The following is a 27475-nucleotide window of genomic DNA, read 5'->3' on the forward strand; positions in this document are numbered from 1 at the left end:
CGGTTGCTTTCGGGGCAGGCCAGCGTAGCTCGTGTGTGCAGCAGTCCAAAGTGAGGGGATGAATAATGAATGAAAGCCAAGGAGGAGGCTTTAAGGCGTTAAAGTGGAACACTTGGTAGAGTGCTTTCAGAGGTATCAGAGGGGAAAGGCTTTGCTCAGCAATACCTGCCTGTAGATTGTTAGCTTAGCTCTCCCATGCCATTCTAAAACCAATTTAACATGGTTAATGGCATCAAAAATCTCCCTGAAATACAGATGCAGTAAATGGACAGATGCTTTTATAATATAGTCAGATTAAGCATCCATTTGAGAGCGCTAACACTCAAGTGTACTTACTGTAATATGGTATTTTTCCCCTTACTCAGCATCATCTGCCAAGGGAGTTAAAATTGTACAGTACATAAATGTGTATCAAAATGTGTGTGCATATGCATGTTTGCTGTGTGTGTAGTGTATTGTGTATCAGCCTTACTTCTCTGAGCATGGGGTCGTTGATGGAGCTGAGGTTGACTGCCCCTTCATAGGTGAGATAATAGAAAACATTGAGAGCTCTGGTGGCTTCAGGTCCCTGCTGCTTGTAGCCAAAGATCAGATCGATCCACTGGTGGAGCTGGCAGGACACGAACTCACTCTCCAAAGCCTGTAAATGGAGGAGAGAACAGAGAATTATGAGAAATGTAAATGTCAACAGATGCACACCATTTACACACCATACTCTTACCAAATGCTACTCCCCAAACACGTTCCTCATCCCATTACTGAGCAGCAGTTATCACTAATAACCCTCAAAGATAAACTCCTCAAAGAAAGCAGAATATTCTGCTAATTGTTCTTGTGACAGAATCTGCCAATGATTTCTATAATGAGCAAAAAGCACAGTAAATCCATATCCAATCATATGGGAGCATCAAAACATTAGAGAACTCTTGTAGTTCATTAGGGAGCCATTTTCAGCTTCTGTCTTTGTTCTTTTCTCTGCTGGTTGTGGGCGGATAAGAGCACCGTGTTGCTCTACAAACAACTCAGCATTGCCATCGTTGAGATACAAGCCGTTTTCTCTCCTCATTAGCCGGCAAAGGAGGGAAAAAACATTTATGGTTTCCTCATAAAAACAGGCAATTGTGTTAATTTGTGTAAAGCTGTCGGCTCACAAAAGCCCTCTAAACACGACCAAATTAGAATGAGGCAGCCCTTGATTGTCATTGCTGCCTGGTGTCACATTAATTTGTGACAAAACATTAGCCTGTGCTACACTTAAATGGCAATTTATATCATTTAAATTTTTACTGCAGAGACCAGAGCATCCCTCACTTAAATGTGACTTTCTGACAGCTCATTCTGCATCTAATTCTTCCCCACTCTCTTAATTACAACTTTCAATCAGGAAAGCACGGGTATAAAGAGGAGACTGTGTGCGGTTGTGAATGATGTTTTCACTGTAACTCGGGTACGGATTGAATTTTTGATTTCATAAATTCCATGATCTGAACTAACTAGGGTGAGTATCACACATCAATATCTTTTTGTTATAAACGTGTCTGAAGCATTGTGTAAAAGAAGCGTAATTATACACACATCACAAATAGAAAGGCTATCGGAAAATGCAACTTTTACAATTTTGGATATTTTTGATTATTTTATTATTGTTTTATATTTATTTCATTTATTATTTTTTTATGTACTTAATATATTTAATGTATTTTTGTCTCTGTACTCTCACTGTTTGGGATTGATGTACTTTTGCTTTGAGTTTTTATTGTGTGTTTTTTGAATTGTTGATCGTTTTGAGGTGTTTATTACGCTGTTCAGATCGGATGGTTAACCACATGTGTTGCCATAGAGCATATTTATCTGTTGGTATATGGGTGTAGTACCTATTTTTAAAAATTTTGACGTGATGAAAATCTGACTGGCTCGAAACTCAAAACATTGTCCACCTAAATAAATGGTGTGTTGCCCGTGGTGTTACTCTATAGCACCATGTATTAAAATTGTCAAGTACCAAAAGCTAGCATTGATTGCCTATTCAGACTGGTAATCTTTAAATCTACTTCTTTGATTTTTACCAACCAAACATTTATCAAGTTTATGCTATTTTATTCAGGCAAAGTTCCTATACGCTTGCTTGTGTTCATATAACATCTAAAATTTGAGAGGTTTTGGAGAAAAACTTGTTGATATTTCTCAGAGTAAGGTATCAAAAAAACGTATTATTTAGGTTTAAGTATTGACCGTCGGGTATTTTATCAGCACTAGTATTGATAAAATTTCTATCAATTTCCAGGTCTACCATATCCCAGGGCAGTCTAGTACATAGCTTTCCTGTCATACTGTAGGTGTAATGTTTACTGTATGGTTATTACACACTTTGGTATTTTGGACAATGCCCCACTTAGATGTAATCACTGTTCTGAGAGCTGTAGATTTGACAAAGATAGCACATAGAGAAAGATTTGTCTAGTCTCCTCTCCTTAATGTGCTGTATTCAACATCATTTTCTGCTAAAGGGCTGAACTATTTTATGGCATAATGTTAAAACAAAACAAATCTAACCTTTAGTATTAAGATAAAACAGAACACCCCTTGAGTCTAAAGCAGTCTAGACTCCATGTCTAACTGTCCCTCTGGCATCAGTATTTTCACAGTATGTCATTATTTAAAGGCTCGTGTCACAGGGCAATCCTTTTTATTAATGTTAAATTATAAGCCAGGGTAACCCCCTTTATTCAAACTCACTTTAATGGCAGGCAGAGTGGGCTTCAATTGTGTGTGAGTGTGACTGTGTGTGTGTGTGTGTATGTGAGACTGTGTGTGAGAAAGAGAGATCAGTTCATTATGCACTAGGATTGACCTTTGACGGGCTCTGCTCCCCTGTTTCTAAAACTAAAGCTGAGGCTGATGGGCATTTAATGTGCACCGCAATCTACTGTCAATCAGCATGGGGAAACAAAGAGCAGCCATGTTATTGCAGCTCCCTCTCCAGAGGCCCGCCTTTATGGAAATGACTCGCGTTTACCATTTGGAGAGGGAGAGAGAAGGAATAAGTGATAGTGTGTCTGTGTTTGTGTGCTGTGCTGCACTGCAAGTGTATATCTGTGTATTATTGTATGACAAAAAGCTCAGCAGTACTCTGACTGAAGTCTAGGTATAGGAATTTAACCTCAGCGGACTAGATTTCAGCGATTCAAAGAATATCTGCCTCCGCCTGTGGGGATACAGTAAACTGCCTTGATCGTGTCTCTTCAAAGCTCTTTCAAAAAGAGCTGAATGTTACAACACAACTCAGACAACAGTCAATGTAGGATGTTAATATATGAGAGCTATATTCTAAACCCTTTGTCAAAACTAGGGACTTCACTGATGTGACATTCTAGAAATCCAGTTGTCAAAAGAAAATAACTGCTTGCATAGTATTAAATAATAAGTCTGGTAATATTTTATATTTTCTTAAATCAACATATCCCAAGAAATAACCAATAACGAATTGGTCATACTAATAAGTATTGTCTGTGTAGCCAAATCCTGATAGAGGTTATTCCTCCATAGTGCCATAGAGCTCCACTGTTGTCAAAAAATATTAAAAACACATCAATGAGCCACATCAATGCACTGGATGCCATGTTCCTTTATTACAATGAACATACTTAATAATATACTTAACTTAACTAATACACTTAACATACTCAATCTTACATACACCAGCCCACTACCATTAATTCTAGTGCACCTATTCCACATGTGAAATAATGTCCAACAAATATGCTATTAGTATTTACTCCTGTTTGAGTAACATTTGCTAAAAACTTCAGAGTCCTACTGTTTTGGGAAATTATTTAAACTTAAAAAAAAAACTGAAACAATATATGTATGACCCATTTTAAAGATTTACATCTTCAGAAGGAAACAATGGGCTTGGGGCTAAGAGCCACAGACAGGGCAGGGAAGTTTTCAAGAGAGTTTTGAAGTATTGAGAAATGGAGTGATGTAAGTAATATAAACATAGAATATTACCTGCACTATCCTTTCATTGTAATGTAAGGATAAATCAAATTTTGCATGTAAGGAATCCAGGGAATGTAAGATACTTAATAGACAAGCAATATACATTAAGTACAGATATTTGGCCTGTACCAGTAACCCATTAACATTGTGCCAAGTGAGCAGGTGTGGAAAAGTCTTCTTCTGTAGTACCACACTGTGGAAATAGTGAAGCAGAAGGTTGGGCCAGATAGCAGATTCCTGAGGTGGGATCTGGTGCCACTTCAGGAGAGCCAGGCAAGATTATTGATGGGCCAATTAGCAGCCAGTGTGTGTGTCATCCCAATCCACAGGGGGACTCTCTGATAATTAATGAATAATTTAGCATTCCTTTATGTAAATGCTGATAGGGGGTAGAAGTCACTGGAATCCCACATTTCTATTGTTACGAATTTGACAAAGTACACCTTTGAAGCATAGGGGGTCCCCTTTGTTGTGTGCTGTGGCTTGTTTCCGATGGCAACAACAATTTGGAATATTCTCCGATGTAAGAAAATGTAATCATTTACCTTATTCAGATTTTTTTACCCTTCAAAGCAACCAAGTATTCAAATGCATATCATTATGTTCTCTTTTTGAATCTTGTGTTTGTTTTTCTTGCCTGCCATTTTGCAGAGAAGTGATGTGAATTCCAATGAAAATATATCATAATGAACATGCCTTGGCTGTGTGTGAGTGTCAGATTACTTTAATTCTTTTCTTTTTGAAGCATCTGTTGCTGGAGTGTGAACTTTAAGCCTAAAAGAAAACCCCAAAGACTCAAAAAGAACGACAGTTTGACTAAATGTCTGTCAATGTGTTTGTCTTCACAGGGTGAGCTACCCTAGACTCAGGACTTAGGAGACATGTTATCCTTATTTGAGACATCAGACCTGGGACACCAAGTGATTGCAATTAACCAGCTGGTGGACATTAAACCATAATTTCTTTGAGTCCTGAAGAGCAAAACCGAGAACGTCTGATCTCAACTCACTGGCCAGTGTACCCAGCCTCATCTTGGAATGCTTTTTCTTCTTATAGACTTCTTGTAGTGATTATTTTCCTCTGCTTAAAAGTACAAGTTTCTACCCATGCTACAGGTCTGCCGTGCAGAGTTGCACTGGACCTATCAGTGAAGTCTCTGTGCCTCGTTGTGGTTTGCAGTTTGCTTTATGGTCTGGATTGAGCTGGATTTCACTTCTGCCTTAACGAGGTGACACTGAACGCTTTCCTCCTACCCTCGCTGGCCCTAAAAAACCCTTTTAAGGACTTATGGAGAGCTGTCTGTAAGGATGTTAAAATGTCACTTAACAAATCAATCCACTCATTTGCATGCCAACAGCGATGCGAACATACGTGCATGTGCATGCACATATGTCACTGATGGTGTGGGTGTGTAATCAAATGCACATGTTCTATGCAGAGTGTTGTCAGCGGCAGAATGTTTTCTTTTGTATCGATTACGGATGAATAAAGCAAACACTTGTCAGGTCTGTATATACTAAAAAGCCTGTTTAAGAACAAGCTGATCACAACATCCTGAAAACTCCATTTGGTATGTGTGATAGTGAAATATCTCGCATGGTGACATGGAAAAAATATGCTGCTAAACCGAAAGAAAACAGTAGAAATTAAGCAATTGAAAGTATCATCTGGGTGCACTTTGTTTGCACATATCTTATTCTTATTATGCATTTTGATTTGAAATCCAATCAAATCTTTCTGCTTCCAAGTACACCAAACAGTATCATCCTTATTGGTAGCCAGGTTATTCTTCTTACTTTAATACAAGTTTATTATCTCTCTTGTTTCAACTCTTTATTCTTCCTCCAAGTTCAACAGCCGCCTTTCATTTTCCCTTCTACTTATTCTCTCACTCTTTAGTGCTACTCCACTTTTTCCCTCCTGCTCTTTCTTCCAGTCATCTGATCCTTTGGATCAACTCCTCTGGAGTTGCCTTGCCCTGAGGTTGACAAGCACTCTGATTAAAGGGCTTATTAGCTCGCTGTAAATGAGAAGCCGATTGTCATTTTGAAGCAGGCAGAGGAAGCCTGTAGCCAGCCAGGAGAGAGGGGGGCCCCCCAACATGGAAGAGGAAAGAGAAAAAAGCAACGGGTGACGTAAGGAATGAGAACCTTGGAGCAGCCGCGCAGCTAACAAACCATTTCCTTTATTCTCATATTCACACACACCAAAAGAACCCCAGATGGGTTGTGTGTGTTACTTCAGTGCCCCCCTCCTTCCTGCTCCACTAATTAGATAGGTCACAACTGTGAGAGTTCTGGCTATGGGTCAACGGAGGCACTCGCTGGCAAGTGGAACCTGAAACTCTAACCCCAACTCTCTCTCTCCTCCCATCGCTCTTATTATCCCTCGCCCACTTGAAAAGCAAGAATATCATGTTATGGGGTGAAAAGAAGCAGAATGAGCAGTGATTGGGAAAGTATCTCCCCAAAACAAACATGTCATGGTGGATTTGGTCTTAGTCAGACAAATGGCATAGTGTAGACTGCGACAGTGCACTAAGTGGTCCAATTTACAGCACAGACAATGGAGTAAACAATACTGATTGAGAAGTAAATGGGTGAAACAAATAGTGCTGACTCAAACCCAGAGTGAAATAATGCTGTGGCTGTTGCCTTCTTTTTTTAAGTTTGTAGGTGATACATGATAATGACAAGCAATATGATGTAGCAGAAAGGCTTATTATCTATAAATGTGGCAATCAAACCTGATTATAATGGGTTTAAATACAGAAAACTCTATTTTTTTTTTTTAACAATAAAAAAGAAAACATTGCTACTATCACATAAATGCAATTTCACAACTGTCTACTATAATCTCAACAACTGCTAACAAGCACCTGTAGTGAATTTAACCATTTGTCCACCCACAGGCAGAAAAAGCTAACAAGCTAGCAAATGCATCACCAGTGCCATAAGACACACAGGATCAAGTGAGCAAAAGCTAAGTCAACAGTCAGAGCTGATTAAACACAGGACCAGTGAGGAGCGCTTCGGAGCGTGCTGAATGGAGGAATATTTGGATAGCTGTTAAGAGGAGCATTGTTGTCTCAGATGATTATAGAGTTGGCTGGAGGACTGGACCGTCTCTCCGCCTGTCTGAAGGTGTGGAGGCCTCTCAACGCAGAGTGGAGATGATTAGGATGAATGACTCAACTGATCAGCTTGAGTGTAGTTAGCCTTTGAGGAGAGGTTGTTAGGGTGTGTTGGGTTATGTGGAGCTGCAGCTTGTTAGTGTGTTTCTGTGTGTGTGTTCACATTTGCAGGAAGAGAACAAAAGGAGAAAGGAAGTATGGCAGTAAATGTCTCCAAATATAATATTTAATGCATAAAATATAATATGTAGAATTCAGTTAATACACAGTACAGTGTTTATTTTAGTTAACATGATGCCTTGTATGGGAGCGCAATCTTTTAATATTATTGTTAATTGATTTTTGGAATAATATTGGGATTATATGATCTTACCATGTAATCATTCTACAAGTTTATGTTGTCCTAATTCATAGTCATAGTTAATGACTATGACTAAAAACTAACAAAATTAGTTTTTCTTTAACACATTTGGTAGAGTTTGGTCTCATGTAGCGGGACACAGTTCATTGTTTTGAACACCAGTTATTTTTTGAGATTTTGCATAGAAAAGACCATATTGTAATATATTTCGTTGTCACAAAATATCTTCACTAAGATTGTGTAATGATTCAAACCATATCTCCCAACTGCTTGTAAAAAAATACAGAAAATAATTGTTGCTGTTCAAACGTAGGTGGACACATAAGCTTGGAATGGGGTAAAAGGGTAAAGACAACTGTTCTTTTAATAGAAGCCAAGATGACAACAAAAATGTCCTGGAGTTTGAGAGGCAACAAGAGACAAAGTACTGGAGTGAAGGAGTGTGAAAACAGCATAAAGCTCCAAAAAGCATCTCAGTAGACTTTGGCTCATGTAAAATGAGAGCGTGGAGGAGTGCAGGAAAAGGGAGAAGGACAACATTAGTGAGTGAGTATGTCAGCAGCAGTAGATCATCCCATTTCTCAGGCTCTCATCGGCCCCCTCCATTACGTCATTGAAGAGGAGGACGAAGAAGAGGAGGGGGAGGACAGGGAAAAAGGGGAGGTGGACAAGAAGGGGGGACAGCTCGTAAAACACTGAGCACACAGTAAACATGTCTGCCCTTACGCATGACAATACCCCTACAGTGAGCGCTGGCTGACATTAGCCAGATAACCCCCTCCACCCCACCCCACGTGCTAGTTCCCATCCAACAACAAGGCTTTCAGTGGAGACACCAGGGGAATAGATTAGCGCTAGGCTAACATGGTAAACTGTGTTCTGTTACACGAGGCCACGCTGGGCTAGACGACGTTAAGATTTTCACTCACTCAGTCATTCACAAGTGCGTAAGTATATCTTAGCGGTTAGTGACTGGTCCTTGCAGTGGTTTACCTCAGCTCACACACGAATCCCTATGGGGTTCCTGTGAGAATAAGATGTGGAGGCTGGTGGGAATGATATTATGTGCGTCCCAGCGGGTGTCTGATCAGAGAGTGCGGTGCAGATGAGAGGTGAATGCAAACAGCCATGATCTTTGACTTGGTGTAGCTGGTGGTCTGAGCTGGGGAGCTATCATGTCTGGCTACTTGTCTTGTGGGAAAAAATGTGGGGACCCGCTTTCGTTTTCTGTGTCCCGCTCTCCCTCACAATTCACATGCACAGGCCCTAGACAATAACTACACACCATATGTTTTTATGTAGAGCACTGCCCATAACATTGAGTCTAGTAAATTATCTTATCAGATATAAATAAAATAGCATCCAAAATATCCCATTCCCCTCTCTTGATCATATACTGGTAGGATAATGGACTTGATGACATAGTTTATGTAAGTGTGAAGGGCTGTCAGCATATGAAACTGACAAACTTCAGAGTGGGACTTTCAAATGGGGTGATTGGGTGAGTATATGAGCTTTAAGGGGCTAAAGGTGATTTGGATCATATTAACATGACATTTGTCTGTTAGCGCTGAGCAGCCATGTACCTCTGTAGGCAAGATTACTGTGTGGTGACCACGACAACAGCTGTAAGATTGAGTGTGAGACTGAAACAGATCACCATCCTATTTCACAGCAAAAATTATTAATATATATGAGAATTAATTCAAAGAGGGAAAAGTGGAGAGTATTTGCACAATGGATTAGACTCCTACAATTATACTGGACTGAAAAAGGCAAGTTTCAACCCTACTTCAGGTTTAGACCAGGGAGAAAGCCAACATGGCAAAGGACAGGCTATACAATATTAAGTTTTAGGAGCCATAATCCAGTGTCATCTCTTTCTGTATCAATGAATTCAAAGGGACCAAGTCTCATTGCTTACGGTTACATTTTAATTTTAAAACTGCATTGAGTAATTAGTGATGCCTAGGCGGCAGACACAACAAAAACAAACACGCAGTCATAATCCTTTGCACTTGTGACATCCAGTGAACTAGAAACAAAAGGCTCACCATGGCCAGCTTCACTTGAATTATTGCTCCTCTGTAAAGAAGAGGTTTGACTGTGACTAAATGACTGACTGCCAACTTATTATTCAGTAAAAATTGGTATACATCTTGATTTGGACAATTTACATTGGTTCCTTGTCAATGCACCCTTTTCAAATATTTCAAGGGAGGTATGGTAAACATGCAGCTCCAGTTGAAGATGAAGAGAGAGGTGATGTCAGAGGCTTACCGCAGTTTGGGCAAACCTCAGAACTATTCTCGACACATAATGCACTGGATAACATAACATAATGGCAAAAAGGATTAGCTGTGGAAGAATCACACAAGTTACCTTGGTGTCTTATGTCCATTGAGCTGAGTTGTCCTGGGTACTTACAGTGAGAGTTTACCACATGTGGTGGTGACCTGTGGTCAACCCTCTCAGTATCAGCTTCTGATCTATCACTCAATTGGTTTTGCCCATTCAACGAGAGGAAAGTCTCTCTCTCTCTCTCCCTCAGTGAGGGCAGTTTAGCTGATGTCTCTGTCACTGCTTTGAGCGAGCAGATGCTTTATAAGGGGAAAAAGGCCAAAAGTAATGTGCTGCTCGTCTCTCCCGTGTGTGGTTTGCTGGTCTGTCAGCAGCACTACTAGAGCACAGATGACTGAAAGGAACCAAACGTGAACTATGGAGCAGCAAATGGGCTCTATAGAGTTCAAATGGATTAAACAGAAACTGTATCCCCTCTTTTGATGGAAAAACAGTTTTTTAAACTAGGTAGTCTTGGCTTCATTATAAATCAGATTTAGGAATAAAACAATACAGCTTAAAATGGTACTAACATGACAGTTATTGACAACCATTTTGGTCACTTTCTGATCAAGAACCAATTTTGTTTGCATAAAAATATTTCATTCTTACTGTTCTATTTCAAGTGAATAAAAATATTAAAGGTGAATTTTGCATTCTTGTTTTTATAAAAATGTGGAAAATCAAAGATTCACTTTATAGTTTGAACTGTGTAATTTTACACCTTTTATTCTCTGTGTTTCAGCCTCTCATAACCTATTGCTCAACTCTGCCATTAGACTATTCACAGTAGGACACAGCAACCACAGCATGCTGTGGTTTAGGCTGCTCCATTTCAGTAGCTCCAGTGAAGCCTGGACACATGACAGCACAGGTAAACACTGGTGTACACATAAATACACACAGAAACCTATGCAAGCTTACACACACACACACACACACAATCACCTGCTATCACACTAATGGTTAGCAGACCTGAGAAGTGAGATGCAGTCATATATAGTGGAATGTCAAAGAGGCTGACAGTGCCCAGAGACATGTAGTTATCTGCTGGAGGAGGGATCAAGTTCTTAACCTCTCCTTCGACCTCCTGGTAAAAACAACAAGCAGCCCCTGATCTCTGTGGCATGCCGCCTCCAGACCCCAGTGTCTCTTGCATGTATGTGTGTGTAGATGTGTGATGGACAAAATAAGGGAGTGTGCCTTTACCAGCAAGCATTTCAGTACACTGCAGGCAACTTAGTGTAATGAAGGTGCATGCTTGTCTTAAGGTGCTTAGGTGCTTCATCTCCAACGAGTCAACTGTCTAAAATCCAACCATTCCTCAGCACGTCAAACCATGATTTTAAGCTGGAGCTTTCAAACCTCCAGCATTGTGTAAACCAGAAGTTAAACAAAAAAGTGCGTAGGCACACAGTTGCAGTTAATTTGTTGCCATGCAACACATTTTTTACTAAACATCAGTGATTAAGTATGATGCTTCCAACGGCAGAGCAATATAAACCAGGCTACAGTTTGATGTAATGTTTGATTCTTATGTTGGATTTTTAATTTTTTTTTTTTTTATTACCAACCATGCAGCTCTCACTCACAACAACAAAAACAAGCTGCCGTTTTGCACAGCAGCACGATCCTTTACTGTGAGAGGCTTTTAATGGCCTTTCCAGATTGGACCCTAATTAGCTGTTAATCATCTAGGGCTCATAACCAGAGTGGAGACAGCAGGCGTGTGTGTATTTGTGAGCATGTGTGAGCATTTGCGTGTGTTTACGTGTTCTCTCCTGCTGTCTATCCTTGTGTTGCGAGGCCATTAGCAGCAGACAAGCTAAAGAGAGCCAAACAGCCCATTAACTCCTTCACTCTTCCTCTCTCCTCTCCACCATGCTCATCTCTCTCCCTACAGTACCACAGTTGCCAGCTGACACCCTCTAATGCCAGCTATCTGTCACGACCAGAGACCTGTCCACCCACACATCCCTCCCTCTACCTCGTCCTCGGCCCATTCTTTCCTTTATTCTTCCTGTCCACCCTCATTTACTCTGTCTCTCTGATCCTGTCTGTATATGTTCTGTAGTATTGTAGTACAGTATCTTAAAATGGCAAAATTACACTGTAGATAAACTGTAACCATATACTGACAATGTGGGAAAGTTTAACTGACCTAAACTGGTATGACACATAATCCAAATGCTGTTTTTTTTTTGCATAAAAAATAAGATCCAGAAATGAATCAATCTGCCATGATGTCATGGAGAACCAATGTTGAAACTTACAGTGTGTGACTGTGTGGGCAGAAGCAGATATTCACAGTCCCTCTGTGACACCTCGGAAAGCCTGTGTGTGTTTTCCTGAGCTTGTTATATTTCTGTGCACCTACACCTGCCTGCATGCTGGATCAATATCTCAATTTGCACACAGTAGAGTAAGAAACTGCAGACTGAAATTCTGTCAGCCTGAAAGCAGTAACGAGCAGGTACCTGTGCATGTGTGAAGACCAATTGGATAAGTTCAAATTGCCTCTGCAGTGCTAAATTGGGCACAAAGGAAAGGATCGGAGGAAACTGAGGGAGCTGAGGTAGTTGAGACTGTGTTACTTTGACTGATATTTAGTGTATACTATAATATTATCCAAATTAGGTGTGTTTGTAAAATGAGTATGCGTCATTTTAGTGTATTTTAAACAAAAATTATTCAGGGGAACGGCATTAAAGATGGAAATTACACCTACTGCAGTACAAAGTAAGACTATAAGAAAAAACAACAAAACATGATAAAATGACTACAACTAACAATTATTTTCATTATCAATTAATTTGTTGATTATTTTTTCAATGTTAGATTAATGATCTGAGATCCCAAGGCACTATCCTCAAAATGCTTGTTTTGTCTTACTAACAGTCCACAACACAAAGATGTTCAATTTAAATGATTCAATTTATGATATAAAACAGAAAAAGCAGCAAATCTTTACACATGAGAAGCTGTACAGAAAGTATGTTTGACAATTAACTAATTGTTTCAGCACTACATAATATCAGACACATATGCATATTTCTTTGTCAAATAATAGTAAAAAAAAAAATCAACCAGTTTACCCTCTTTCCAGCACAAATTAACAAAAGGCTTCAGTAGCCTGACTGGGTACAACACTGCAAAACAGCACGCCACCACAACATGCTTCCCCCAGTATCCACCTTGGCCAAGACCATGCTGACAGCCGAAGAGAGAGAAGTGTGTGATTAATGATAGGGGCCTGGTCATATCAGCAGGCTGGTTAACGGACCCAACCACAAGACAACACAGGTCACAAAGCACACCCGGCCTCATCAACACCCATAACTACTGGGCACACATCACACAGAAAGTTACATCTGCTTTTACCTTTAAACATTTTAAGTGAAAGGGAATGTAACAGGGAGAGGATATTTTAAACATTTAAATCAGAAAAATACATGCTGCTTCCTATTATAACCTACACCCTGTTTATCCAATTGGCTGCAGGCCGCGAGATTGAGACCCATGGTCTAGATGCTGAGATGCTGGCAATATTTGTTTCTGGTCTTGGAGCCATTTGGATTTGCTGAAAAATCAATGAACAGCATTAAAACCTTATATTTTGCCCCTACAGCAAGAATCAAGACAAGGATAAATGGACTTACTGATCATATAGAACTAGAAAGATTCACTCGTCAAGGATGCCTCCTTTCACCTACCCTTTTTGCACTTTACATAGAAACTTTGGCACAAGAGAAGACTGTAATATACAGGGAATTCTGGTCAATAACAGGCAACAAAAAATAGCATTGTTTGCTGATGATGCTTTGCTATAAGTGGATAATATATTTGTTGGAATAAGGAATGTGGCTGGTTGCTTTTACCACCTCATCCTCACTGCTTAAAATATAATTTACCTTCCTTCTGCTGAATTCTCTGCCAACCAAGGAAACATATACAAATTATGTAGTGTAGTATAAAGACCCTCTGTCCATAATCTATAATATATCATCTTTGTTATGTGGATGTTGTGGATATCATGATGCCTGGCAATAATATTGTTTTACTGTGTTGTTGTTTTTTTTTAATTAATAAATAAATAAATAAAATCTAGGTGTTAAAAAAAAGGATATACACAGAATATTTCTGCTCTAGGCTGAGCAGGCAGGAAGGGGAGATCAGAAACAGGATAGGGTATCATTTCTCTGCATACAAACACAGTTGCGCACACACATGCACTAGATGTGTGTGAAGAGAGAGAGAGAGAGGGAGAGGAATAGGTGGATAGGGATATGGGGTGAGGTGATGTTGGATTACTTTGCCAACACGGCAATCTGAGAGCTGGGACATGTCGGAGGAGTGGGAGGCTCAGGTAACAGAAAGAACTGTGAGACGGTCAGGAAATATCACTGTCTCTTTGAATTGGCATTTCCTTCCAAGCTAGGAGGGAAAGAAAGCTCTGACAAGACTTCAGTTTGTCCGGGTCATGTGACAGATGAGGTAAAGACAGAAATGTGTGTATGGATGTGCCTCTTTAAGCATGTACAGCATGACAACACAAACACAATTAATAATAATTCAACACAGGATTTAGTGTATTACTTAAGGACATTTCAACAGGGATGTTGACCTGCTTTAACCTGGGTCATCCACATGAAGGCTGATCCCCTTTCTCATTACATCTTTCTACTGCCAGACGTGGGCATAAATGCTAATTTGTGTGTGCCCGCATGCGTTATGGTTCTCTGTTCTGTTCGTGTGTCTTACCAGGCGGTTGATGCGTACAAACTCCTCTGGTGTCTTGGCCCAGGGTGGCAGCTCCACATCAGAGACGACAGTGCCGTCCTCCATCACTCCCAGGTTGTATGTGTTGGCATTGACAAACATCTCTGGGAGGTAGTAGAACTCTGGAATCAGCTCCTGCATGGGTACAACAAAAAGACATATTTAACCTTACACAAAGGTTAATTACAATGCTACAAATAAGAAGTGATATCTTCAACATTTTTTACCATCTGCAGCAGTTAAAGGAATAGTATGACATTTTGGGAAATATGCTTATTCATGATGAGCAGAGTTAGATGAGAAGATTGATACCACTCTCATATGTGTCTGTTAAAAATAAGGCTACAGCAAGCAGCCTATTGGCTTAGCTTAGCACAAAGACTGGAAACAGGGGAAAACAGTTGACACAATCCACTTCCCTGAACCTCTAAAGTTCACCATTTAACACATTAAACTATATATTAATCCATACAAAAATTGAAGTATAAAAATATTAAATCACCATTTTATGGATGTTTATATGCTGGAGTCTCCTGGAGTCTCCGTTGATTGCCTGGCAACTGCTCAGAGCCAAAAAATAGTCTAGCCCCTAAACACTATAAAATGGTGAATTTTGGACATTTTTGCACTTTGGTTTTTGTATGAATTAAACAAATGAGATACAACAAATTAATTAGTGAGCTTTAGAGGTGCTGGCAGGTGGATTTGGTTAGTATTGATACAGAAACATGCAAACTGTTTCCCCCCATTTCCAGTCTTTGTGCTAAGCTAACAGGATGCTGGCTGTAGCTTCATATGTAACTGACATATGTGAGTGGTATCAATCTTCTCATCTAAAACTCTCCACCAAAAACGAATAAGCGTATTTCCCCAAATGTCAAATTTTAAGATTAACTACATAATTGACATAGAGTGCTTTTGGGTAAGATAATAATGCTGAATGAATGCAGCTAAAATGACTGTGACATAACAGAGGGCTTGGAAAATCAACAACCAGCCCTAGCAAAGGGGACAGATTTTGAAAGATGTGAATGGTAGATCTGAATTATTCTTAAGGAAAGCTGAACAACAAGAAGAAGTAAAAGAAGAGAGAGAGAGAGAGAGAGAGAGAGAAGGGCTATTCTTGTTTAAATCCAGTTAGAAATTGATTTAGAGATTGCTTTGCGTGCGTCTCTTACAACAGTCAAACGGTGGTGTTTTCTAAATTGTACAATTATTCATGGAAATTACATCTCTGGCTGCTTGTCTGCTGCTTACGTCTGTGCTTGGCCACTATAGAAGATGTCAAAAACATTTTGAGCATGATCTCGGCTGTGGTTTTTCACTGTTCAGATTTACTCATTGTCTTTGTTTGTATCAAATCAACAGAAAGAGTTTTTTTTGTTGTTTTTTAGCTTTTTCTTCCTCTTCCACACAACGAAAAAAAAATGAAATAGTCAGCCAAATTCTTTCCTAACTATGATGATTTTATTTGGCTGTCTCAAACAACACAAAGTATTTTCAAACTGCAGGATTGTGTAGAGAAATCTAGTTATGACAGGAGATGTAACTCTATATGTTTAGCCATTTATCATTCTTAACAAAGCAGAACTTGCCATAATGAGTGTAAACATTAAGACAGAGTTTGAGCTTAAAAATATGTAGATAAACCCATACTGCCCCCCAGGTGTCACCAATTACAAGACACCAGGATGAACCAGGCATTTCAATTCTTGGCTGCTTCATGTAAATAATAAAAGGAATGTAGAGCGTGAAATGTATATTGTGTTGTAAACTGTTGACATTAAACTTGATAGTATACTATACTTTCCCATTGTCTTGACATGTACTTTATAACACAAAGCACAGGGTCATTGCAATAGGGGACATTTGAACATAAATATATGCAAGAGTTGTATGTGTTAATATAGTAATTTCAGCCCAGTACAACTCTAATATCTAGCAGGATTTCCTGGTATGATTTCATGGTATGATTAGCAATACAGTTTTTAAACACACAGACCAAATGACAGTAATTTTTGTTGTGATCCGTTGGTAGCCTGGCTGTCTGTGAATAAAGCTTGTGTGATTACAAGTGCTGACTGCTCCTCTTGAAAAGGACAGACAGATACAAGCATGTTGACAGTCTGACATCAGAGATCAACCACCGCCAACACCAAGCTGACTTGTGCAAGTCTGTCAGGCCAGCAGCATTAAAGACAGCATGGCATGCAAATATTCTGTGATAGAAGCTGAGCCGGAGTAGCAAGTTTAAGGTTTTTACAAGTGTTTATAACGTGATAATGAAATGGTCATATGCAACATGATCTCTAACAAATACACTCAGATACTAACACGACTTGTGTAAGATTAGCTGCACAACACAGCTACCTCTCATCAATGGGGTGAAAACATCCAATCACATGAGCAAGCAAACACACAGGTTTAAAACAACACAGCACTTCCTCACTTCTAAAATCTCTTCACCCCACAAAACCTGACCTAAAACTAAAGGTCAACCTCTTAACGAGCCTTCTAGCTCACCCAGGTTCACTGGCTGCAGCCTCCTGTAAATTTGAGCAGGAGGTGGCAGGCTGTATGCATGCGCACACACACACACACACCAACAAAACCTTGAGGGCTTTGCTCCCCAACACTCAAGCCTACCTTGGATGGACCATTATGTGCAGTGGCCCCTTTGCTCTGGCCTGGTCAGAGGCCAGCCCCTCTGATCCCCAATCCTGTCCTGTCATGGGTCACTGGAAAGGGCTCTGGCCCCTGGGCTCTCTGCTACACTTCCACTGTTGCTACCTCTAACCTCTCTTCCCTTCTCTCTCCCCCTCTGATGCCTTTGGGCTAAGGCTAGGGGTCAGGGGATTGGGGACTCCAGGTCATGCTAGCGTCACCCAGGCTAGAGACACATTGAATCTGGGTGTTGTAACCTATTATCACCTCTTCTTTAACAGTGGGGTATGAAAACACTGGGGCTTTTTGCCCACTGGCAGGGACAGAGGATTGCTATCAATAGCTCCACTGCTAAAGCTAAATGGTGTACTTAGCATACTAAATTGATACATCTCGTCCCTAATTCCTCCTTTGCCTAAAACATGAATGTGTGCGTCCAAGTGGATAAAGTCGACGGACTTGCATTCAGAATATGCTAAAAATTCAAACTGAACATGGAAACAAAGTGATGTGGTCCAGATTTCCCCTTTGTTTTGATCTGAGGTTGAGCTCTCACAGTTTGATCCACATTGACGGGTCTAGACTGAGAGAGCAAACGAGGGCTCTTGTTGGGCTTTCGCAATCAAGCATTGGCCAGCTACGCAGTAACACAATCCATATGTTTTATCGGCGGGATGCAAGGGGGTGGTGAACGCAATCAAGCGTCAAAACCCCCAACACCACCACTGTTCCCCCATCCAGTGACCCAGTGCCAGGAGACCAAGCAAAACTCTGCTTTGACATAGAATGTCTGACTGTAGTCGTAAATGTTTTAGGAGAGCAGTTAAAGTGTGCACTGGGGGTTCGAAGGCCCTCAGTATGAGAATGACCTGTGCTGTTTCAGGGCAGATCCAACAGCTCAGCAGAGTTTGGGGGCCCAATGGGCAGGGATTCAAGTCCAGGTTATAGCTGGCTGAATCTGAGACAGACGGCTGGGACAGATGAGGATTAGTCTTACGCTTTGATCAGAAGAGCAGGAAGCTTTCATTGCAAAGGGACAATGATTGGTAGTGACTGGACATTACTCTTTTGAAACCTTTTCTTCTTTGTCTGCAAAGATGCTGGATAGGGATTTATTCTGCAGTGCTCAGTCCTTTATCTCTTCCAACTTCAACTTTGTTACAAGTCCACCATTTCAAAAGGAAAGAAGGCAACTTTTTGGAAAGTGTTTTATGTTATGTGTGTGCATGTATCAGTGTGTACAGTACCTTAACATCCGATGTGTCTCTCTGGCAGTTTCTCCAGGCCCGGGACACTGAAGAGAAGGTGCGGTCAGCATGGTCAAACTTCCCTCCTTGGAAGTTAAGGAAGAACGTTGTGAAGGGCTCCTGTGAATTACAAAAAGAGGCTCTGAATTGGAGCTCAGGATTCTGCTACAGTAATTGGCAACATCTATTGTGAAAACTAAAATACAATCCTTTGTGGTGCAATAAAAACATATAATAAAAGTCTTTCGCTGTGTCCTAAATCCATACTGCATACTAATTCTCTACATTATATACTACATATCACAGAATACTGTTTTTGCAGTTAATTTACAACAAATGTTGCGTACTACATATCTCATCCTAAATGTAAATGACAAAAACCTTCATCATCTTCATATTATCTGCAACATTAAAACAACTGGCAAACGTGAGGAGCTGCTGCTTAGTCTTATGCCGATTTTTTCCAGCTGTTCCCTTATCCATTTTTTTCTTCTTTTTATGAGATTCCAGCAGGCTGTATGCTACAAGGCGTATAATGCTGCCCTCTACACGTGCTGTTTTCCCCCATCCACACTCAAAAATCTACTATATTTAGTATGCATACTGCCTGGTTTGAGTATACCAAATTTTGTTTTAGTTTTCCTGTGAACACACTACATACTTAAAACCTGCTTAGGATGAGTGTGTAGTCTGGATTTAATTTATTTACTCAGTGTAGCAAAAATTTACTCTTTTTTACAGCCCCCATAACAAATTGGAGTCGCAAAATGAACAAGTGAAATAACAATAATCCCAGTGAGCTACTAAAGCCAATAAACCTGTGTTCCTGATGCATTTCTAATCATGTATAATCTTGTTAGGACAGATCAATAGTCTCTCTCATGCAACAGCCCCCTAGTGACACAGACACAATATACTGGGCCACAGCTACAGACTAATACTGTAGATGGCAAATTAAGTTCAGCCTGAAATGACGTAATCCTCATTTGTAACAAAAGTGTTAGAAGTTATACAACAAGGGATTAAGTGTTCTGTAAAAAGTCACAAACAACAAAACACACAAAAATTGTTCACAGTTATTTCACAAACAGTTTTCATTTAATCTCTGTTAAGTTTGATCTTTGAGTAAGGGTTTCTGGTAAAGTGGCTTTAGAGTAAGCTGGCTAATGATGTGCAGGGATCAATGAGGTAATTCTACTGGGAGTCACTGAGACAGTGAGCTACTGGGACAATAACAGCAGAAAACTGCACGTTGGAGAAACTTAGTAACCTCCTTCTCCCTTGAGTGCAGTATGGAAAGATTGATGGCATCCATTCAACAAAGGTACCAAAAGAGAGCACTCCGGTACACAACGAACACTACATATGCTGTTCAAAAACAAATAAGAGCTCATACAATGCCTGTTATTTCTGTAAAATTTTAAAATTTTTTAAAAGATTTTACTGAAAGTGAACATTTATTTTCATGGCAGACACTGAATTGCATTGTTTTTGTTGTTCATCTCTTAATATATGGCAACAATATACAATATCATGAATCAATACAACAATAAATGAGCAACAATATGCATGTGATGCAATATTTAGCATATAAATACTCTCAATTTGATATAAACAAATTTATTTCTATGACGCAGAGGCCTAATTAAGAATGAATTAATGACAATATGGAACTACAAAAGGGAATATGACTTAAAAATTACATTAAAACTATTTGACAAATATCTTGGATATGCATATTACTGCGCATAACTATACTTTTAACACTCAGTGGAAGCGAGGCCTTTACACAACCAGTGTCGCTTGTTAGCAATGCTATCTATCAGTGCAGGAGCCAACAACTAAGAATGCTGCAAATTATATATTTTTTTATAACCAGCAAATTTTAAATTACGCACTTTCCTATATACATTGTACTTACGATACGCAGTAGCCACATCAGCGTGAAGCTGGAGGTGGAATAGTGGGTGCCATAGTGGAACTTCGGCACCTGATCATCCTCCCAGGACTCATATCGGTCTGAAAAGAATGCTGCCCTCTTGGGGTTCAGAGCACCGATGGGCTGTGGAGAAAATTGGACATAAAATATATTTGAAAATACACTAAAGTTGAAAAATAACCTGCAACTTCTGTTAACTACCGTTTGACATGATAGCAGAGATGAAGACGAGAAATAACAAACACATGACGGCAAAGGGAAGAGGCAGTACTGAATTTTACAGTGAATACATTCTGTGACCATGATTTGCAGCATAACCGTTCCAAAGAAAATGAAGCTAGTAACCTTTGTGCAATCTCAAATGAATATTAGATGATGTTTCCCTTCAGAGATCAATCCTTTCCCACAGAGTGCTTTTTAGAGGCTGTGAAACAGAGCCCCTGCAGCTGTAGTCTGTCAGAGAAAACTAATGTGCTTCAATGAAAGAGAGCCTACTAGGAATATCAATAGCGAGGCTGTTGGTTCCTTTAATTTATACTTTTATTAATCTGTAACTAATACACTGGTTACCAGCCCTATTTGTAGTCTAGAAAAATGGTTAAGTTGCATTAATTTTCCATTGCTCTTCAAAAACCAATAAGCTTGTGCTGCTCGGCTATTATTTAAATACTCATTTATAGAAATCACTTTCAGGCTGGTTCAATTTTTATTAGTCTTCCGTTGGCTGTGCCTCATTCTCTCAAACCCCCCTTAATCTATCTCCCTCTCACACACACACACACACACACACAGACCAGATCAATGGTAATGGAATGATGGCCTTTTGAGGATGAGGGTCTAGTAGGGCGTGGATCAATTGAATCTCTTTCATATCATAGGGTGCCTGTCACAGCAAGACTCATCGAGCCCCAGGCTTTGATATTGATCTGCACTATGGCTACTGTTTTGTGTTGGTGTAATAGGGCATTCTCATGTGCATGTATTTGTGTGTACAGGACCAGATGCACACACAGTGTTTGTGCAGAATCGGTTGCTTTTTCTGAATAGTGTGTGTGTGTGTGTGTTTTGAGTTATTTTGTAAATAGTGTTCCTGAGTGCGTGCGGATTTGCACAGTGAAATGTGTAGTGCCTCGTGTCACAACACTGTGCAGCTCTGTGTTGACAGTGATACACTGTGGGCTTCCTCAGGGCCACTGGGGGTGGGTGGGTACACACAGTGAATTATACATCACACCCATTGGTCTGATTTATAGCCCTAATAACAGTCGACTCATTAAAAAAGAAAAGGGTGAGGAGGCATATAAAATAAAAAAAAAAGACTGAAAGTGCCACAGTGACAGAGAGAGAGAGAGAGAATTGTGTGTGAGTGCATGTGGGGGCTGTTGGTTTGCGCGAGCCCGACATTGTTTACTGCTGTAAATTACCGAGGGGCTAGCGCTCTCAGCTTACAGTAGCTACAACAGAGCGGCGGTGACGGCGCCGTACATCAGAGCAGAGCACCCGGCAGTGTGCTGATGGAACGCCTACTGCCGCCCCACTGCAGATTGGCCTAATATGTCATGCCAAAGAATAGCGCTCTGATGAGCACTCAGATAAATGAACCAATCTTGTAGTTTTAATTAGACCAGAGAGTTAGCTACAGAACAAAATTGTGCTGGTGCTTTGAGGAAAGGAAGCATCTGCAAATTAATCTTGGATTAGTCTTAATAAGTTCTTTATCAAGAGTGGAGACAGAGATGGTGTTACACAGTCATTTTAAAGTTACTGTGATGAAAAATTCAGAAGAAATAGTGAAAGTAACTAAAGCCAATTCGCAGGTAATAACATTTGTAGAAGAGTACAGGATGTCCCTTAACACATCGACAGGTATTGTACACATGGTTTATGATCATATTCGTGTTTAAAACAGTGTATTTTTAATAGAGTATTATGACATTTCAATGTCAAAACACTGGAAACATGCATTAACGCATGCTGCATGTAGAGAATTTAAAAAGGAAATATTAGTACCATAATGCCAAAACATCAGGAACTGACAGCGTGTCACAGAAACATTAAACTGATCATTTAGATTGTCAATAATACTGCCAGATGCCAACCTAGCTGAAATGTGCTCCATAGTAAATTTGCTCAGTAAGTTACCTCTGTTCCATCTCTGATTACTTTGAGAGCACAAATATTTTAAAAAGAAATGTGTATGTATAGCCAGAGAAATACAGTGCCATAAGGGGAAACAAGGATCTTCCTGACAACTATTATAAGAACATTATCCAGTGCTACTTTGCTTTTAAAACAATAATGGGTCACCGGTGATGAAGTATAATGGCTTACTGACTATTTGAGCATCACTAGGGCTTTGAGTCATAAATCTAAAGAGCCTTTTGAAAGGAGTGTTTATGTATAATGTCCTATTTAAACAGTGAAAATGGTGTGGAGGGCCTGGGGGATAAACATATGGGGCGCGTATGGTGAAATCAATACACCATTAGCTGATCTGGCTGTGAGTAGTAGGTTATAGCACAAAGGTACAGGGAACGCTCAATAAATCCTCACTATTTCTGTTGCCATGTAAATGCAGACTACCTAATCTATGGTTAGAAGGGTTAGCAGCGCTTTTAATTGTTTGTTTAGCTTCATTAAAGTCCTAGCATACTTTTGCATTATGTGGAACTATATGACCCAACTGACCAATTATATTCATCCTACAGCTATATACTGTATATACAGGACAAGTGTATTTTTGTGGGGAAATGTGTGACAGTGTATAGGACGTGTATAATAAATGTAGGAGGAATTTAAAAAAAAAAACAGGGGAGATTTTCAACACATGCAGTCAGTTCTAGTGTGTGCTTATCGTGACTACAATGTTATCTCGGGGGTCGGCGTTTGATGTCAGGTTGAGGTTAGAGTTTATGATAAGAAAGTCCCTGGGGTCACAATGGCTCTGGCAGAAGGGAACATAAATTCTGTGTGGCCTCTGCTGTGCTGGGGATGATGACACTGTGTGACACACACACGTTCATGGCAATTGGGCTCCTCAGTGTCACTGGAGGCTTCTCAGATGACCTGTTTCTACAAGAGACAACCACCAACGTGACATAAGAGGGGGATAAGAGAGACGTGGAGGGTGAGAAAGAGGAGGGAGAGGAGAGAGAAAGAGTGAGAGACAAACAGAGGGAGACAGAAAACTGAAATAATGAAGAGGAAACAAAGCAGAGAGAAATAAACCGAGCAAGGTGGTGATGATGCAGGCATAGACATACAACGCAGAACTAACCGTGAAGGTCAGGAAACATTAAGATGCAAAGAAAAGAAACACAGCACAGGAACCGACTGCGGGTGCAGAATTGACGGGGTGGGGGTTGATTTGGAGGGCTGCACAGCGCTGCGTGGCCTTTTCCAGACACTGCAGTCTGCCACGGTCCAGTGGTCATACACTGATATCACACGCGTGTCAACAACATGAATAAAACAGATGTAATAAAGATTGCCCCCCCCCCCCACTCCCCCCTTTCTGGTGCTAGTCCATTCTCCGAGGAGAATGAAGCACAGGGACGGCAAATGATGTTGTTCTTCTTCCCTTACACTCTCTCCTCCTCTTACTTTTGCTCTCTGATTGTCTTTCTGTTTCTCCTCCTTTCACCCATCTCCCCTTCATTCAGTTGAGTCCCTGGGGCTGCGAGGCTTGACTGAGCACAGAGGCTGAGCTGTCCAAACTCCATGGCAGTGCAAAGAAGAGCGGGAGGCAGAAATAAGCTAAGAAACTGAAGGAGGGCTGCATGCTTGTGTATATGTGTGTTTGTGTGAGTCTGTGTGTGTTGGCGAGGCAAGTACAACTGTCACATTTCAGCCTACTGGGCAACATGAAGCCAGATAAACAGAAATATTATGCAGCCTCATACAGTGCAGAAAGCTACACTGGGAGGGATAAAAACAGAGGATAGAGACACAGAGGAGCGGATCAAAAGTGAAAGCAGGACTGGGAAGAACCTAAGGGACAAGGTGTTGACTGCTGGGGTGTTTGAATCTGTATGACAAGGCAGTGTGAAAGAATGGAAGTGTGAGTGGATGGTTCATGTGTGTTTCAAAACCATGGTATTTGTGCAGGGCTTTTTTATTTTAGGTATATTGTACAGATGATATTTTTCCACCCTCTTTATTTTTACAGTTACATGCATTTCAATGTTTGCCTACAGGGTGGGTCGCCAGAATTTAAACACTCAAATCTTGGGTGAAAAAAAAAATTATTATAAGGGAATCACAGCTATCAGTGGAAAAAAAATGGCTACCTCATGTTAGCTGTGTTGCACCATTCCATTACACTGCCAAATAAAAAGCAATGCCAACAGGGCTTTACTCTTTGTATTTATTTTGCTATGTGCCAGTGCACGACCCTCCAACAGTCACTATTTCACCAAATGTCTAGCCTCACCAATTTTGTAAGGCTTCAACAATTAACTTCACCATACCTCTTTCTAGTGTGACTGGGTACTAAAGCAATGTTCACATCAACAATAGCAATGCATCAAAAAACGCAGCCCTCTCATTTACTTGAATATGAACACAGCACATAGGGGGCTCCAGAAAAAAAAAACACACACACAAAGTTGAACATGGCTCAACTTTTTCCAAAATGCAATGCAACATCATCAGGAAATCTACCATATTTGACAGTTGGTCAATCAAATACATGCAACACTCCTATATTCCTATTACAATATAAAGCTACTGCTCACCTCACATTCGTCGTGATGAAAGTGCAAAAAGCCTTAAAACCTTTGGATCAATTACTCAAACTGGACACTGTCGAACTATTATATGTTCCATTTTGTCTCACAAGCTGAGCACCTCTCAATTCTACCTATCCCTCATCCTGCATGAAAATGGGCCCCAGGACCTGAACAAATGCCCTCAAGTGTAACTCTAAAATGCATTTCCTCCGATGTATCCCCCGTCCATTAACACATACCTTTTTTGTTTCCATGGCTGATTTATTCAGTCATTTTGGTTCCAGCAGCTACACAGTCGCTCAATCATCTCACTCTAAAACTAATCCTCTGTCCTCCCACCACTGGACACCATTACACACAACTGATGTTCTGTCCAACTACAGGAGCTGGTGAGCTTAGGAGTGTGTTTTTTCTTCATGCGAGTAAATAATTGCATGTCTACTTACAATATGGGGGAGAATCTTTTAAGCAGTTGCAGCAACAAGAGTGTGTTTATTTATGTGTGAGGGGGCATCATAGGGCAGGTTTCATTGTTTTAAGCCCAATCACTTGATGCCTGGAGCTACCAGGGAGTATTACTTCACTTCCTGGAGTGTTGCGGAAGGTCAAACTTGAAAGAATTCAATTATGAAGTTTGAATTATGGCCAGAAAACGATAGCTAAACCAGAAAATGGGAGTCATGAAAGGTTTAAATCTGCTTTAACTGCAGAAGGGCAAGACTGCCTGAACAGACAAAAGACAACCAATCATACAGATTATCTATGATGTATGTCACTTGCAATTTTGGAAAATCTGTCACAGTATTTCCCCAATTTCATATATTTGCAAATAGATTAAACTGTTCAAACCACTGGATTCAAATTCAATCAGGATAGTTATGTTTTGTTTTTTTTTTTTTTTAAAAAAAAAAAGGGAAAAATATGTTAATTAAAAAATCGAGCTGATACTAATTGCTTTTAAATGTGATGAGAAGGACAGTGCTACTCCTGAGAAAAGATAGTAATCAGCCACCAGTGATTAAAGAGCTGGTTCACTAAACTATGATCAATGGCAATTACACGGCCACTAAATGGACTTAAAGAACCCCACACACACCCACAAACACACACACACACACACACACACACCAAATATTTCCTGTATCTGAACTGCCCTCCATCTCTTTGGAATTACAAATAAAGACTAAAGCGGAGGAGAGGATCCAACTTGAATGTCTTACCTTTGACAGATCTCTGAAGTTGCTAGGCAGAGTGAGGTCAAGTTCCTCTGAGTCATAGTTGGTGATAACCCAGGGGAAGACTGGGTACTGGTTTAGATCATTAAAGGTTCGACCTTGTGGAAGGAAAGAAAGTAAAAAAAAAAAAAAAGATTATATAAAAAAGATTATATAAATAATTGTATGAAGGACTGAAAGTACAAGTTCAAAATGATTGCTAAAAAAGTTGTATTTGTGTATGTTTCTATTGCCAGGACTGAGCCTCCATCTGTAATAACACCACACAGGTGTTCGGTGGTGTCCTCACCAGAGATGGTGTTGAGAAAGATGAGGTACTCAAAGTTGGAAATCTCACGACGTTGCCAGCGCTGGGTCATGTTGGATGCCTTGAATAGCTGCTTTGGTGTGGCCAGAGATATACGTCTACAGGGACAAACAGAGAGAGACGATGTTACAACAACTGTAGTCATTGTTTTCTCTCATTGTAGTCACATAGTATTTGCCCTTTGGACAAATAGTGCCGAGCAGTACAAAGACAAAGTCAGTCACATCAGGAGAACAGCACCTAGCAGGATGAAAAAAGCCTTAGGCAAATAAGGCTTAGACAAATATGCAGTAAATTTGGATGAACCCACATATTTGCGTGCATGTGCATACACACATACGTGGCCTTCAGCGTGATGCAGTAGGACAAAAACAAATGACCCCCAATCCAATTAAAACAAAGGAAAATGATGGAATTAATCACTGTCAGGGTGTGATTATAGTCATTAGTCCTCTCAAAAGTGAAAATACGACTTTCCAACTATGAGTGTACCACAAGACCCACTATTTTCCATTGTCATCAAGCAATAATATGCATTAAAACAGTGTCTTTGTAGGTTTCTGTATTTTTATATCTCCTGTAGAACACATCATAATTAAATGTGTTCATTTAGAAAGGAGAAAAGACAGATGGTGCTCGATATTGGCAAAATGTTTTAAAAGCAGGGGCATTATATCAAATTATGATGATAATATTAATGGATAATGAAGTGTGATTGTGTAATTATTGTTGTAGCAC

At 40.1% G+C, this 27475-nt stretch overlaps 1 protein-coding gene across 8 annotated transcripts in view; it reads right to left on the reverse strand.

The window, feature by feature from the left end:
• The window catches only part of lrba (LPS responsive beige-like anchor protein), a 191405-nt gene that overhangs the window by 25481 nt on the left and 138449 nt on the right, over positions 1-27475 (reverse strand). For all 8 annotated transcript variants that reach the window (XM_044347236.1, XM_044347239.1, XM_044347237.1 and 5 more), the window contains 6 exons: positions 26720-26835; positions 26416-26528; positions 20448-20588; positions 18527-18646; positions 14598-14750; positions 473-640 (listed from right to left, as the gene is read on the reverse strand). In XM_044347236.1, coding sequence (XP_044203171.1) covers positions 473-640; positions 14598-14750; positions 18527-18646; positions 20448-20588; positions 26416-26528; positions 26720-26835 — 811 coding nt within the window. The remainder of the gene's footprint in view (positions 1-472; positions 641-14597; positions 14751-18526; positions 18647-20447; positions 20589-26415; positions 26529-26719; positions 26836-27475) is intronic.

Source organism: Thunnus albacares, chromosome 3, assembly GCF_914725855.1.
Source record: "Thunnus albacares chromosome 3, fThuAlb1.1, whole genome shotgun sequence".
NCBI classification, from domain to species: Eukaryota; Metazoa; Chordata; class Actinopteri; order Scombriformes; family Scombridae; genus Thunnus; species Thunnus albacares.